Source organism: Platalea leucorodia (genome assembly GCF_965183815.1).
Source record: "Platalea leucorodia genome assembly, chromosome: 7".
Lineage (NCBI taxonomy): Eukaryota > Metazoa > Chordata > Aves > Pelecaniformes > Threskiornithidae > Platalea > Platalea leucorodia.
This window is the reverse complement of record NC_138829.1, coordinates 29,238,819-29,254,502: the sequence shown is the minus strand read 5'-3', so window position 1 is coordinate 29,254,502 and position 15,684 is coordinate 29,238,819. Positions and strand designations below refer to the sequence as shown.

General features: G+C 48.8%; 1 protein-coding gene across 5 annotated transcripts in view; it reads right to left on the bottom strand.

Annotated features, from left to right (window-relative positions):
• BAZ1A (bromodomain adjacent to zinc finger domain 1A) overlaps positions 1-3,703 on the bottom strand; it is a 65,286-nt gene extending 61,583 nt beyond the window's left edge. For 4 of the 5 annotated variants that reach the window (XM_082318494.1, XM_082318496.1, XM_082318497.1 and 1 more), the window contains exons 1-2: positions 3,543-3,703; positions 2,694-2,848 (exon numbers count right to left, since the gene is read on the bottom strand). In XM_082318494.1, the coding sequence (XP_082174620.1) occupies positions 2,694-2,806 (113 nt within the window). In that variant the 5' untranslated portion in view covers positions 2,807-2,848; positions 3,543-3,703. Of the gene's footprint in view, positions 1-2,693; positions 2,849-3,262; positions 3,289-3,542 lie in introns of those variants that run through there. The other variant, XM_082318495.1, reaches the window with a different exon arrangement.
• Positions 3,704-15,684: the final 11,981 nt, after the last annotated feature.

Below are 15,684 nucleotides of genomic sequence, written 5' to 3'. Positions count from 1 at the left end.
TTGTGCTCTGTAAAAAAAAAAAAAAAACCAACAAAAACACCACCAACAAAAAAACCAACGAACCACACAACAAAAAACAAACAAGAAAATAAGTCTTAACCTTTTGTAGTAATTAAAAGTGTTCATACAGTTGATGAAGGGGGTGAATTCAGGTTACCATACGTATCTATACAGCCTGCTTCATCTAGTCAAACTCTGTAATTTTTAAATTCTCCCCTCAAAAAATTCAAGTTGCTATTGCAAAAGTGGATTCAGAGAAGCCTGATTTAGACAATGGTCTTCTTTCATGAAAAAGCTAATACAGTTTTTAAAAAGTGGGCCCTCCCTTTCCCTACTAATCTAATTGCCTTTGCTTAGGCAAAGAAATGGGAAATGTTGTTTTCAGAAGACATTAGCTATTTGAAGCACCACTCTGCAACCAGAAGAGCCAAGGATCAGCATCTTTAAAACTTGCTGAAAGATGACCCTATGTTCTCCTGTAGATTATGCCACAAACAACTAACATTAATCTAAACTTACTCATCTGTGCCAGGACACTTGGCTAAGTAGAAAATACTAAACTTTTCAATCCAAAGCACCAATTTTACCCAACCTAACAAAAAAGCCAGAAGAGAATTTAAAAAAAAAAAAAAAAAACCAACCAAAAAACAAAAAAACACAAAAAACAAACCACCAAACCAAAAAAACCCCACCCCAGATACACAAAAAACAAGCATAGCAGAGTTTTCTGCAGTTTTCCCGAATACCATATTCTAAGCCCTGACCTCTGAGCTAACCACCCCTTGACATTTCTAGGGATCACCTGTGTCTAAATTTATCACAAGTCTAAATTTATCCCTTAATTCGTGAGCTTTGGTTAAATACAGAATTTGGTCTTTCGTACTTTTTCTTAGTGACAACATCCTTGCAGTGTAAATAAGCCTGTCAGAGTACTTAAAATATTCCCCAAGCCCTCTGAGAGCAGAAAGATGTTTTAAAAGGATACTTTTCATGCTGAAATTTTAGCAAAACTACACGCACCTGAAACATATTTCAGTCCAGTGTCAACAAATACATGACAGTCATCTAATTATGTGATAATAATAATTGTAACCAGAAAAGCAGCTTTCAAAATATTGGAAGCTGGGGGAGGGGGACTTAACTCCTACAGAACTAGAAGATGTCAGCTCTTGCTTATCAGGTTCTTATACGCCCTATAATGAAAACACTCCTTACAAAACTTCCAACAAAATATTCAACATCCCCCTTTCCCACCCCGAGTACACGGTCCAAGAAACAGCAAGGCATTACCCTCCAAAGTTACCTAATCCAACTTCTTTAAAATTTTATTAGGTGAAGTGTATTTGAGTAAGAAAAACAAGTCTAAACATGAAAAAGATTTAGGTGTGCTCTAATTTCATATGCTGCAAACGAAAAGTATTTCAGATTTAATCTCATTAGTCTGCACGTCTTCAAAAAAAAAAAAAAATGAAGAGTTTGGATGCGGGGGCCTTTTTGTAGGCGGGGAGGGCGCTGGATCAGACGGGGGGGTGAAAACACATACGTTTATCAGCTTTTGAAAACCGTCTCGCTAAATACTTTCTGGCCATTGTTCTTACAAGCGGTAAAGTAAGCGGCAGCAAGCTCGGGACCATCCGTGCAATGCACCTTCGACGGCCAGCGACAATTGCACAATTTCCATCCGTCTTTTTACACGCGGAGAGGGGAAAAACAGAAAGAAAAAGGGAAGGGAGGAAGGAGGGAGAACACCCTCGCGCGAGGGGCGATCCCGAGGGGACAGTTGCGCCCGCTCGCTTTCAGGCCGGGCTCAGCCCCCGGCCGGGAGGGAGGGCTGCGGCGGCGGGACCGGCGCCCACCGGACAGGTGCAGCGGCCCCGCGGCCGGGCCGCCGGGCGGCAGGGCCCGCCAGCCATTTCCAACCGGGTCAGCCGGCGGCTCCCCGCGGAGGCGGGGCGAGCGCGGCCCCGGGCGGCGCGGCGGCTCCGGCACCCCGGCCCGGCGGAGGGCCGGCAACGACGAGGGGTTAACCGCGGCGGGAGCCGGCCGGGGAGCCCAGCCCGGGCCGAGCCCAGCGGGCTCCGCAGGCGGCGCCCCCCCGGCCGCCCGCTACCACAACAATAGGGCGGCCGGCCCCGCTGCCCCGGCCGAACCCGCGCCCGGCGCGGCCCCTTCCGCGGGGCGGCCTAGCGCCGTCCGCCGCCGACACGCGGCTGCCGGCGGGGGCGGAGGGGAGGGGGGGAGCCCGGGCCCGGCAGACGCTCGTTACCGCCCGCCGCCTCCCACACGCTGAACTTTCACTTCCCCGGCGGGGGCCGGGGCCGGGGCCACACCGCGGAAGGAGCGGGGCGGGGGGTGAGGAAGGCGCCGGCTCCCCCCCTTCCTCGCGAGGGGAGGGGGCCGCGGGATACCCCGCCGAGGAGGGGCAGGGATTCCCCTGCCCCGGGCGGGAGATCCGCCCTCTCCCCCCACCCCTCGGGAGGGCAGGGGCTCGGCGCCAGCCGCGCCCCCCCTCGCCCGCCCCCCCCCCCCCCGGCAGGGCTCCCCGCGGCGCTGCCGGGGAATCCCCTCCCCTCCCCGCCCGCCCAGGTGTCAGCCGTTCGGGGGTTAAACCGCTCCCGGCCCGCGGCCGCCGGGGGGGAGGGGGCAGGACGGACGGACACACGGACGGACACAGACACGGGGGTGTCTCTTACTCGTAGTCCCTGAAGATCTCGTTAGTGACCCTGCAGTAGAAAACGCGCTCGTCCGGCCGAAGGTCGGCGGGGGGCTTCTCCCTCACGAAGGGCTTTCGGTGCAGCAGCGGCATCGCCCCGCTCCGCTCCGCGCTCTCTTCCTGCCCCGGGACCCGCTTCGAGGGGAGGGAAGAAGGGGGGGGGAGACAAATACGGAGGGGGTGAGCGAGTGCGGGCAGCGGCGCCCCCCGGCCCGGGGAGGAGGGAGCGGGCCCGGCGTGTCCCTCCCCCCGGGGGAGCCGGAGAAGGAGCGGGAGAAGGCGCCGGCGGCGGCGCGGCGGCCTTTTGTGTGCCTGACACGCCGCTGCCTGCCTGGGACTGCGCGGGGAGCGAGCGGCGGATCCTTCCTCCCGCCTCCGCCTCCCTCCGCCTCACAATGGGGCCATGACGCCGAGCGGCGGGCGGAGGCGGCGCCCCCCGCCCCGGCCGCGCAACGTGCTCGGCTCGGGGATACCCCGGCCGCCGCCGCCGCCGCGCTTTGTCTCCTCCGGCTCCCCTGCCCCCGGGTCACCCCCTTCCCCGCCTCTGACCCACACACGCCGGGCCGGACACCAACTTCCACTCCCCCGCCGCCGCCTCCTCCCCGCAACCCAAACACCCAGGAGGGGCAGCGCCGGCCGCTTATCTCCCTCCTTCCCTCCCTGCCGGGACGCTGCCTAAGGGGGGTCCTCGCCCTCCCGGCCCCGCGCCTCCCCCCGGCCCGGCCCGGCCCGGCCGGGCTCCGCCGCCGCGGGACGGCGCGGCCGCGGCACGGGGGGCTGCCCGCCCTCCGGCCTGCGGCTGCGGGGGGCTCCCTCCCCTCCCGCCCACCTGGTGCGGCCGCAGGCTGCCCTCGCTGCTCGGCCGGTGCGGAGCGCGGTCCCCCTCGCCGCGTTTCTCCCCTTTCCTCTGCCCCCCCCGGCTCCTGGGAAGTTTTTGATCTACTTCTTCAAGCCCTCAATCAGGAAGAGCTGCGGGGAGGAGCCTTCCCCTGCTCTCCCCTACATCTTTATTGGCCGCTCGGTGCCTTCCAGCGTGTGTCACACAGGAAGACAGCGAGCTACATTATTAATTAATGGCTCAGAGGGCGCATCCTCCATTTTTGAATTATCAGCCGGAGATCTCCGGTGCGGGGGGGTGGGCCCAGGCCGGCTGGCGGCGGGGGGGAAGGCGGCTCTTTCCCTGCGGTGCTGCCGGCCGGGCCGGGCCGGGCAGCGGGCGGCACGGCACGGCACGGCACGGCACGGTACGGAGGGGCGGCCGAGCCTGCGGCGTGCGGCGCTGCCCGCCCGCGCCTCCTGCCACCCGCATTACCAGCGCTTCCGAAACCGGCGCCGCGGAGCCGCCGGGCAGCTGGGAGACCACCAGCCCCCGGCAGGAGACCACCAGCCCCCGGGAGACCGCAGACCACCAGCCGCCCGGTGCCGGAGCGATCCACTGTCCTCAGTACCTGCCCTGCGAGCGGGAGTAGGCGCGTCTCCCGCAGCGCCGTCCCCTCCGCTCCCGCAGCGCTGTCCCCCCCGGCCCCCCGAGGGCTGTCCCCCCGCCCCCGCAGGGCTATCCCTCCCGGCCCCCGCAGCGCTGTCCCCTGTGCTCCCGCAGCGCTGTCCCCCCGGCCCCCGCAGGGCTGTCCCCCCGGCCCCCGCAGCGCTGTCCCCCCGGCTGATCCACGGCGGTTTCGGCGTTTGACAGTGCAATTCCGCCGCCGTTTCTCTCCCAGTTACAGCCCCAAAGCCAAGGAGCGCACTGCTGTCAGAGCGCACAGCGGCGTACGCGTGTATTTTGCTGAAAGTGAGATTATATATAATTAAGATGAGCGTAAGAGTTGTACGTGTTGCCCCTTTACATTGCCTCATTTTTTTCCAGTTTACCGAAAATGTCACTACATGGTTTTACCAGTGTATTAATTTTTCACCACTTTTTTTTTTTTTACACTCGTGCATTTACAGTGCCCTTGGTAATTAAATCCGGGGTGTTCATTTGTGTTTTTAAGAGTGCTAGCCAGTTTGAATACATAAAAACACAGAAAGTCCACAGCCACGGTAGTTCATCATCGCAAGGTCCAGCGCTTACATGAAAAATCTACAGAATAATTGTAGAAACTCCATAGAACTGCCGAGGTGAATAATACCTGAAGGCTGATATCTAAATAGTTTTAAGTTTACTACTTAAAATATGCTGTTCCTGCAAATAAAGGTCCCGTGCTGTCTCCTGCACCTGCACATAGGTTGTTTTCTTCGCCTCTGGAAGTAAAGGCAACTAAAACCTAAAAGAATGTTAACATCCAGTCCATGAATTACTTTGTTTAAAAAGTGATCAGGTTTTAAGCAAAAGCACTGAGAAATGTTGACGCTCGCTTCTTCCAGTTAAGTTTACAAAATATGAAGCTTGAGCTACAAAACAGGTCAACTCCTGAGTCCTACCAGTTTATTTTCATTTGCCAGCTGGCTTCACTTCCAGTTTTTAATGACTTTCTAGCAAAGGGCACAAACGCAACTTGAGTTAATGCACTTGTATCTAACATCCGGTAATTTTTAGTTCATTTTGCATCAAAACTGTACAGTATGCCGTGGGTATGACATTTAGTGTTGCCAGCTCTGATGATTACAGTGAGATTTTGCAACACTTAGCTTTGTTTTAAGCTCTGGCTCTTCAGCAGATGTGATTGAACTGGAACCTCAGGTCTCCTTAAAAATAAGTACATTTCTAAACCTCGAGTTTGAGAGAAAAGCTTGGATATGCAAACCCAAAAGGCTTATAAATTAGAAGGGAAAGAAAAGCTTGGAGTTTCAAATTTTTGTGAATCTCATTAATTTTAAGCCAGTATCATGACGTTTGGGAACTTGGCTGATTTTTTTCATGCTCGGATTGTCAGCACAGCATTATTTTAGCACTAGTTGGTACCCATGAAAAATGCATGAGTTGATAGAACTGTGACATCAAAAGCACATTCCCTTTTCCTTTTTGCTCTCTCTTGCCCTCTTTCTCTTTTCTTCTCACCTTTTCCTCCTCCTCTTGTTCTTCCCCCCTCATTATTCCCTCGGTGATTTTCCAGTGAACAGATCCTCACTGAGTAATAGGGTTGCACCGTGTTTTCATGTTCTTAGGATACAGAGGAGCAGTTCATTTAGTTTTCACCTCTGAATCCAGCTCTGTTCTTTAAAATCCACGAACCCAGGCTCTGATTCTGCTCCCAATAAGCTCAGCAGGAACTAGAAAGATTTTTTATGCTACCAGCTAATGTCTACTAAGTGGGCATTGAGAATTCAATGGAAGTTAATTCTGAGAAATCAGAAAACGGTTGCTTTCCTTCCATGGGAATATTTATTGCATTTTTACACTGTGTTTAATTTTTGCAATAATATTTGGGTTTTTTAACACATCACTGAAAGTATAGGTTTCATTCAAGATACAAGAATGGGATTATTGATGACATTCAGTGGGGTTGTTGATGTGGATTTTGCCACAAAGCGGCAAAAAAGAAGATGCTTTCTTTTTAAAAGATGACTTATACACTAAGAGCCATACTAAATGGAGTTCCCTAGCCAGGGAGGTTGCAGTTCTCATTCACAGAACTTTGGGATGCATTGGGAACATAAAATCTTGTAAAACACTTGGTCTCCATGCTTTACAAGGGTAGAACAATTTCCTAGGGACAGTGTCGGCCCAGGCTCGGGGCAGCCCCCCAGCTGCTCCTTCAAAGCTCCCCACGATTTGTAAATTTTTTATTCCTTTTCATTTGCTCCCGGCTTTATCACAGATTTCTTTCCTTGTCCTATCCTATTTCTTCTTTAAACCACCAAGAACTGCTTTACACAAAGATACTCCGAAATATCTATTCAGATATTCCAAAATATCTATTCAGCTGTATCCATTACCAAATAATTCAACACGTGACTATTGTTATTCTGGAACAAGTAGAGCACATGGAATTATTTTATTAGAGCACTGCCACTTTAAATTCACACCTAACTTACTTTCTATTGGAATAACTAATGTTTAGCCTTAGCCAAATCTTATACTTGGAACCATGCAAAAGCAAAAATTTTACTCAGTTTTACCTGTATTATCATGCAATCGGGAGAGTTTTTTCTGTAGACTATGTTTAGCCATTTGCTCGCTTGGTTTTTTGTTCTTTTTATTTTCCCCCCAAAGTTGCCACTTATTTCTCTCAGGGTTTGGCTGAAGTCAGAGAAAAAAAAAAAAAATCATTGGATTTCTTCATAAAGAACTTCCCTGGACTTTGAATGCATGCTAGGTTCTCAACTCTAATTTTTGTAAAAAACATATGGTTGAAAAGACGAATGTGAAAAATGCACTTATTTGTGTAAGTGACAGATTGCTAGCGAGTTGTTCAGTCCAAGGATATAATATCAATAATCTACCATTTTCTCAGTTGACTGGAGCATGTAAAAAAGGAGAAGTATGTATGTAAGCATCGACTTTCTTTAATGCACTGAGTAGATTTTTGAGGGATAGTATCACCCCTTTTACTTTCCAAATGCTGTTTTGAAAATCCTTCATTTCCGTAAAGAAAACAAACCATAGATCACTTTTTTAAAGCTTACAGCACCCAGCAAAAACACCTTATTTATCCGATTATGCATTTTATAACTTACCAAAATAGCTTTTTTTAACCTTTTGCCCTTTCTCTGCCACCTTGCTGAGCCAATTCACTCTTTTGATCATATATCTTTATTTAGACTTTAAACTATGTGAGCAAAGACAATGTGCTGGTTTTATCAATCCACTCCAGCTGTGGGTAACAGCAACATTTGGTCTATTGTCTTTTACTGGCTGTAAAGCGCTATGCTCAGTTTTTAATAACATGCTCACTTATAAATAACATACTTCAGTCCAAAAAAAAAAAAAAGGAAGAGATACGCAGATGATTTTTCACAACACATTTCATTTTTCTTTCATTCTAGCTCAGTTGTATTTCAACACGGTTTTAAAGCAGTTCTGTAATCACAAGGATAGGAGGTTCCTTATTCTGCAGCTGCTGGACGTGTTCAACACTTGTTGCTTTCACACGAGTCACAAATAAAGGTAAAGAACCAATCCTTGTGGTCAGTGAATTTTTGGTATAGTCACATTTTTTGGTAGTTTCTTAATAGCCTTAACCCAGGCATTGCACAGTGGCAAATGCAGGCAGCACCTCTGGGTCTGTGGCTATCGTAGAGGGCAGCAAGTCACAGCCGGAGCCTGCTTCGCTTATTGCTAAGGTTAAGTAACAGCCAGTACAGCAGGGCCTATCCCTCAACAAAGCCCTCGTGGAGCACCGAGGTGTTTCTTGTGTCATCAGAGTTATTCTACAGAAAGGCATTCCTCCATCTTCGTTTTTTTCACAGTTTAATAGGATTTAGACATACAGTTCTCACTGCTTTTAATGGATATTGCGTGTTTAATTTCCATGCAACTCCAGAAATAAAGAGATATGTTCCTTCAAAGTTTACTTTAATCATATCCTATGTTTTCCCTCTCAGAAAAGGCTGTTAAAGGTATTTACGCTGATAACCTTATACTAGTGGGGAGGAACTCTGACCTCATCTACTTTGCAGTGATGACCATGTATGATTGGCCTGTAACCTGATTACAAAACGATAAAATGATGTTGTGAAACCACTATTCATTTCCTAATAGTGTCTCTGAAACCAGCTTCAATTCTGAGAGGATTGGTACTGCATTTTCTTTCTTACAGTTGCAGTGCACAGGATACAGAGTGTTGACACTACTGTAATTTTCTGACACTAAAATATGCTGAATTTCTCATTGCTAACCAATATTTAGAGTGAGTGATGACTGATGAATGATTTTGAATGAATGATGGGTGAATTTGCTATCTTTTGCTACATATGCACGTTGTCACTACTGGAGTGATGTATGGTGTTTTACAATAGATTTAAATATCCCGCATCAGCCTGCTTGAAACCTGGATCTGAATCGGTAAGATATTCTTTATGCAGTCAAATTTAAGATTGAGAAGTCTCAAACTGCATAATAGTAACATACCATTTACTAAGTTTACATTCCTCTTATTTGAATTACTTCTATTGAACACCTCTCTGTCCAGTTGATGACTAGAACCAATAATTTCAAGGATGTTAGTTTATGATTTTGTTATATGACTATACAGTCCCAACTCTTTTTTTTTTTTTTTTTTTCCCAGTAATACTGGGATTAGACAAACCCGCTTGTACATTGAAAGAGATCCCATGCAGTGCAGTTTCTGTTGAGGAGCACATGAAGAGAAGTTGGCCCAGTGGCTGATCTGGGTTATTTAGTCAAAGATTACAGTGATGAGCCAACCTGAGACATAGAATTCTGCTGCAATACAGACCATGTTGGATTTTCATAGAGCCGTTCATTCAACAAATGTGATGACTGACAACTGTGACTAGTATTCTTACTTATCCATTTAATATAAGATGCCTTTGGGCCCCACCTTATTTTCTTCTGTCCTGCTACTCATCTTTCATAGAGGGTTTTAGGAAGGATAAGGCAAAGAGATTAATTACCTAGGCACTATTCCAACGGTAGATGCCAAATAAGAGCAGAGTTGAAGAAGCCAGCAGCTGGCTCGACAGGGACTCTGGATGTCTCCCCACTTGACAACACGTGGGTGAGTCATGGTGTGTGCAGGTGGAACACCCCCACCATGATGCTCCTGCACGTGCTCAGGCCCTGGCCACCACTTCAGCCCAGGTAGACGAGGGCTGGAGTAAAGTGGTAGCTTGCCCTGGGTGCAAAATAAGCTGCCGTTTTGATTTCATGCTTTTGCAGGACACTGCTTTTCCATAGCTGCTTATATCAACAGGGTGCTGGCAGAGTGATCCAAGCCTGGTGTGCCGAGTCCTAAAGCCGGCGGGGAGCCCACCATGCCACATCACGGCCACAGAATATATTCCTTAGGGGAATGCTATACTCAAGGGAGATCCTCTGAAAGGAGAGCTCCTGAGGCACAGCCTACGCGATCACTCTCCTTCCTCCCACAGATCCAGGGACAGGCATGTATGAGGTGGACACCGCTCTCCCGTGATGCCCATGTTGGGGCCTCACACCCAAGAGAAAGTGAGGTACTGATGGAACATCTACATTTCTGAAAAGTCAGCCACTCGTAAATGTGTTTGGTTTATAGAAAGCATGCATGTAGAGCAGAACTAAAGGAAAAACAACTTAAAAGGTGATAAATCCAGTGCGTGCTTTGGTCTTGCTGGCTTTGGAAGACTTAGGACAGCTGGCAAGTTAGTAGGATTGTTACCATACAGTTGCTAAGCATTCAGAACAAGGAAGAAAATGTAAACCTTTTTGTTACTGGTACCAATTTAGCGCAACAGTTGATAGAATGAAATTGTTAAAGATTCAGTAACGTGTGAATAAAGAACTGAAAATCATTTCCATTGTAATTTCCAGTCATCCAAGAAGTTCCTAAACAAAAAGCAAAGGCGAGACTTTACAATCCTAAAACCACCTTCACAGATGGAAATTATAGTACCTGAGACCTCATTCAGTACAACCCCACAGTGTGGACATAGATATAATGTTGTAAAAACGCATATATCCACAATTTATTGTTCTATAGGAACACTTTCTAGTGATGCAATTTATCGTTATGCATCTCTAAATGTACCTATGTCTAAGGTTGAATTGGTATAAATATCTCAGGCTAAAATACTTTTAAAAAAAGTTTGCACCCTAGTTATCATAATAACAGTGTCATAAAAAATTATATGTAAATCCAGGTTTACAGAGATAGTAACACCCACAGCATACTGACCATCCCGTTGCTGCCCAGAAGTCAGAAAGTTACTTTTAACTGCAAGCCTCCATTAGGGCAAAACAAAAGGTCGCCTACAGCTCTGCCTAGTCCCTAATGGATACAGCGGGTTAGACCCCTCCTTTAAAAAAAGCTTTCAGTTACACTCAGTGCCACTGACTCATCTGAGGTCCAGTGACAGAAATGCAGCTAATAATGAGAAAAAGGAGAGAGTGTGCAAGACTGTTCTTTTATACCTTACCTCAGTAAGTACCCCCACTAAAGTCAGTACCAAGCAGAAAGGTTTAAAAGGTCAGATCCGGTTTAAAAATGCCCATGCCTTCCCATCACTTCCCTGAACTACCTTGATTTTTGTTTTCTTATGTCTGTGAGTGGGTGTGTTGTGCCTCTGTGGCAAAACTAAAGTTCAGTGAGAGAATTTCCTGCTTCATTGATTGTTTTTTAACTGTGCAAGGCATATGCATGACCTCAATTCTCCATTTCTTGCCTGTTGTGCAACTGAGTGTTTAGCAGCAAAAGGAGTTACAACCTCAGCATTATCTAATACTTGTGCATATTGCATGCGCACATGCTTGGATAAAAATGTTTCACAGCTGACATAAGTTGAAATAAAACACTTTCCCCCCCCAAATAATACTTCATTCACACAGTCTAAAGGAATCTCCTGGCAGGAGGACAATTTGTCGTAAAAATCAGGAGGAGGAAAGGGAAAGGTAAGCCCGGAGACACAGCTCGGGTCTGCGCCGATGGTCAGATTCTCGATGAGTTCCACAACAGCCTGTGACTACAGCCCATCTCTGAGGCCAACGCATACCGATTCTGCCTAACGTTCACCTAAAACCTGGTTGCAAAAAGTTGTGACTTTCCAAATGACTTTGCAGAAGCAAACAGAAGCAGCGATGTGCCGGCGGGTAAAGCTCGGTCCGACTGTGTTAGTGAGTAAATGCTGCCAGAGAATTTTTATTCGCTGCCGTCAATTTGTACCATAGCGTTAGGCCGACACTGCCACCCCGGCGGGCACCAGCTCCGCAGGTTGGCCCGTCAGTGGGATTTGGACAGAGTTTGGCGCTAACTGTGGGATCTGGAAAAAAAACCACTTTTGAGAACCACACGTTTTCTGATGAGTGTGGAGGAGGCCAGAGCCGCTTCTACGCCAGCCGGTTTTTAACAGCCAGGGCACCGCCGCAGTGCCCACGTGACGGAGGGAGCTTCCACGTGCGGCTCCCGGCTTCCCTGAGGAAGGGCTGGACATCTGGCTGTTCTCCTGCCCCTCCTCACCGCTTCACGCCTGCCTAAGCCACCAGCGGTTCGGCGCTGGTGTCAGGACAGGGACATCCACCCGCCACAGGGCCTCGAGCCCCGCAAGCCGCCAGTGCCGCGCGTGTCCGGGCGGCAGGCGGCAGGGAGGAGGCCAGGCTGCCGGGGCAGGCCGCTGCCGGAGGCTCTTCGTCCCCCGGGCGCCAGCCGTGTCAGCGACCCGCCCACGGGCGCTGCAGGCCGCGGCCCGGGCCTGGCGCCGGCGCCGGGGCCGGGGCCGGGGCCGCGACCGGAGGCAGGCGCCCCCTGGCGGCGGCGGTGGCGGGCGGGGGTCCCGGGCGGCGGGCGCCGCGCTGCGGGGTCTCTGCGTGGGCGATGGCGGCCCTGCCACGAAGCCCCTCGCAAGCCGCTCGTCTGGGGCAGCCTCAGGGCGGCGGAGCGCCTGCGCGCTCACCTGTAGATAAGGCGGCTGGTTAAAGCTTAACCCGAGCAGGCCGAGGAGGCGAGCGTCGGCGGGAGGGGGTGTTTTAGGGGAAGCCCTGGCGGTTCGTCCGACCCGTCTCCCAGGGGCTGCGCGGGAGGCTGGAAGTCGCGGCTCCCTAGGCGGGCTGCCCGAGGAGGAAGGCTCAGGGCTGCGGCTGCCGCGGCAAGGCCGCAGAGTCCGTCACCTCGACCTCCTCCGCACGGCCGGCACGCGTCTCCACACAGAATCATAGAATCGTCAAGGTTGGAAAAGACCCTTAAGATCAAGTCCAACCGTCAACCTAGCAATGCCAAGTCCATCTATACCATGTCTTCAAGCACCTTATCTATCCGTTCTTTAAATACCTCCAGGGATGGAGACTCAACCACTTCCCTGGGCAGCCTGTTCCAATGCTTGACCACCCTCTCGGTGAAGAAGTTTTTCCTACTATCCAACCTAAACCTCCCCTGGCGCAGCTTGAGGCCATTTCCTCTCATTCTATCACTTGTTACTAGGGAGAAGAGACCAACCCCCACCTCACTACAACCTCCTTTCAGGTAGTTGTGGAGAGCAATAAGGTCTCCCCTCAGCCTCCTCTTCTCCAGACTAAACAACCCCAGCTCCCTCAGCCGCTCCTCATGAGACTTGTGCTCCAGACCCTTCACCAATTTCATTGCCCTCCTCTGGACACGCTCCAGCACCTCGATGTCCTTCTTGTAGTGAGGGGCCCAAAACTGAACACAGTACTGGAGGTGCGGCCTCACCAGTGCCGAGTGCAGGGGCACTGTCACCTCCCTCACATGGCGGGCTGGGCAACAGCCGAGCACAGCGGCCCGCTGTGAAGCAGGCCGCCCCCTGCCCGACGAGGCCCACGTCCCTGTTGACCTTTTAGGCCTTTGCCCAAATTGGGTAAGAAGCGTCTTTTGGCTCCAAGCCATGTGGAAGCTTTGAAGCAGGTGGGTTACGGCCGCCGGCTTTGGCCGCCCCGTTAGCCGACGGTGAAGAAGCAGCACTCGGTTCGGCGCCGTGAGCTGTGCTGTTCACCGTACACCAGCCAGATCACGTCCAGCACTCAGCACTGATGCGCGATGTAGATAAAACCTCTCAGAAATTAAGAGGTCCTTCTGCTGAGTGTCATAAAATGTAACCAGTTCCAGTGGGAGTCAAACAACAAAATGCTGCTGGGAATAATTTGGACTTTGTTTCTTCAGTTAAACCAGAATTAATCTATATAACTACTCTTTCATGTTTCCACGGTGTATAGACCATGTGCATGTGACCATCCTTTTTTGTAAAATTAAGTCTGTCTCCCTGTCCCTTTATTTTATAACCTATCGATTCATAAGGATTTAGGGAAGGATAAAAGCCCCTGTAAATTGTTACGGTTTCACAGTGTTAGGGAATGCAGGAGGGAACTTTCCTGATTCTCTTTTGTAACACAGTCTACTCCTAAATCCTACTCTTAGATGTATCGTGAGCTTTGCATGCAGACCAGACCGTGAACTAGTTTAACTAGAGTTATTTTGGCATCGGTTTAGCTGCTGTGGTGGGAACCGTCAGGTGGACACACTGAGAAACAAGGTGTAAACATTGTATTAGCACATTAACACAGGGTTTTAAAGGTATTTAGCTAAGTAGGCATAAAAAGTGATCTAGATGAGCCAGCGCAAGCTTTATGCATAGACTAGTTTTAGCATTATTTGGAATTAAGTTCCTTTTGTCTGGAGTTTGCCTGCGTAGGAACTTTGCCTAATTCTGTATCAGATGATTGGTGTAAGTATATGCTTGTCCCACCAACGGGAGATTTGCCTTGAAGTGTCTGAAATATGTGATATAATATGCTTTTCTCCTATAGTATTAGTAAAGCTGAAAATCTGGCCCTATCAGCTGACTTACACGCTATTTTCTTTATACTTAAATGTAATTTATTAATTCCTTTTAGATAGTGACAGTCATGTATTTCACGACATAAGTATTTTCCCCATACGAGTATGTTCCAAGCCCTTTGCAAAAGATCTATGAGAGGAAAAGCTCATTAGTGTAATTGAACTTCTAATGATGTTAAAGGTAGACTGAGCAGTAAGATGAAAAAGTACCCAGAAGGAGGGAACATTACCCCCGTAAGTTCAATCATACTAAAATTACTCTTTAGTTCACTATGAAACCTGATTATTTTTCCCTAATAAAAATAATATGGATTGATATGATCTGCAGTTTTTCTGAAGGAGTAGGTGAACACACACACACACACAAACCCATTGTGGGCAGGATCTTTAATGATTCAGTGGTGTTCCGTCTGTCAAAACACTTGAGCAGCTGTAAGATCAGAACCCAAAGGCCTACAAGCAAGGATGCAGCACCTGGGAGGGCAATTAAAGTGAAAAATGCTTACATGGGTCCTATTGTAGCTGCTATTTAAATAATCCTATCTGAACTTAACCATTGTACTAAAAAAGTAATCAAGCCTTGCAGGTTACTTGCGCTTACGCAACTTGAAAACAAAATCTATCAGTTGAGCCAGGTCCTTGGCACTACTCCAAAAGTTCAAAACAGGTCTAGAGCCAGCTTAACTGCCCCGGCCGTAACTATTTTCACTTCTCCAGGAACAGCTCTGCAGGGCATAGCCCCACTGAGACAGCCTACACTTCCCTGCTTCTGAACTCAGGCTCCTAGAACACAGGCAAAGAAACAAGTGGCATGGGCAGCATGTACCCGCGCCGCAGTGCCTCTCTGTCTCAAGAACGCTCCCCCTGGGCTAGGAGCAGATCATTAATTCTTTAAACAACAAAACAAACACCAAGACAGTTAAACAAAATGTTCACTGTACTTTTCCTTTTTTTCCTTTTTTTTTTTTTTTTTTTTTTAGTTCATCTTTGGAGATAGGATAGCATCAGCATTGAGAAACTATTATTTTTTTAATGTCAACTGATAGGGTTTGGGCATCTTTGCTTTTCCTTGGTCTCTAGTGAATCAGCCCAGATACCATTGTAGAGTTCCTGTTGCTTGTTTTATACAAGCACACTCTCAAGCTTCTGTCTGGTGAGGAAGTAATGAGAATTTGTGGAGTAATAAAAAAGAGTCAACATTTTACAATGTTGAAAACTGTTAATAATCAACATCAAAAGGCTTTAACCTGTTGACAGTCATATACTTGATTTATACAGCTGGCTGCCCTACTGGTTCTTCTTTCAGGCTAACTGGAGGGTGCTCCGAGATATGTGTCTTTGTGCAGTGATAACACTGGAAATACTGAGGTAGCAGCTATCCAAAGCAATGGGTTGAATCTGAAGGCCTGAGCAAGAAGTAGTCCACGCAGTACATGCGATTTTCCCAGGTTGACGTGAATGAATTAAAAGCAACAGCACTGCCTCCAGGAGCAAAAAAAAAAAAAAGCCCAACCCCAAAACAAAACCCCAACCCTCTGTCTAGCAGTTGCCTAGAGCAAGGGGACGGAAATTTCGTTTTTGTGTTCCTGT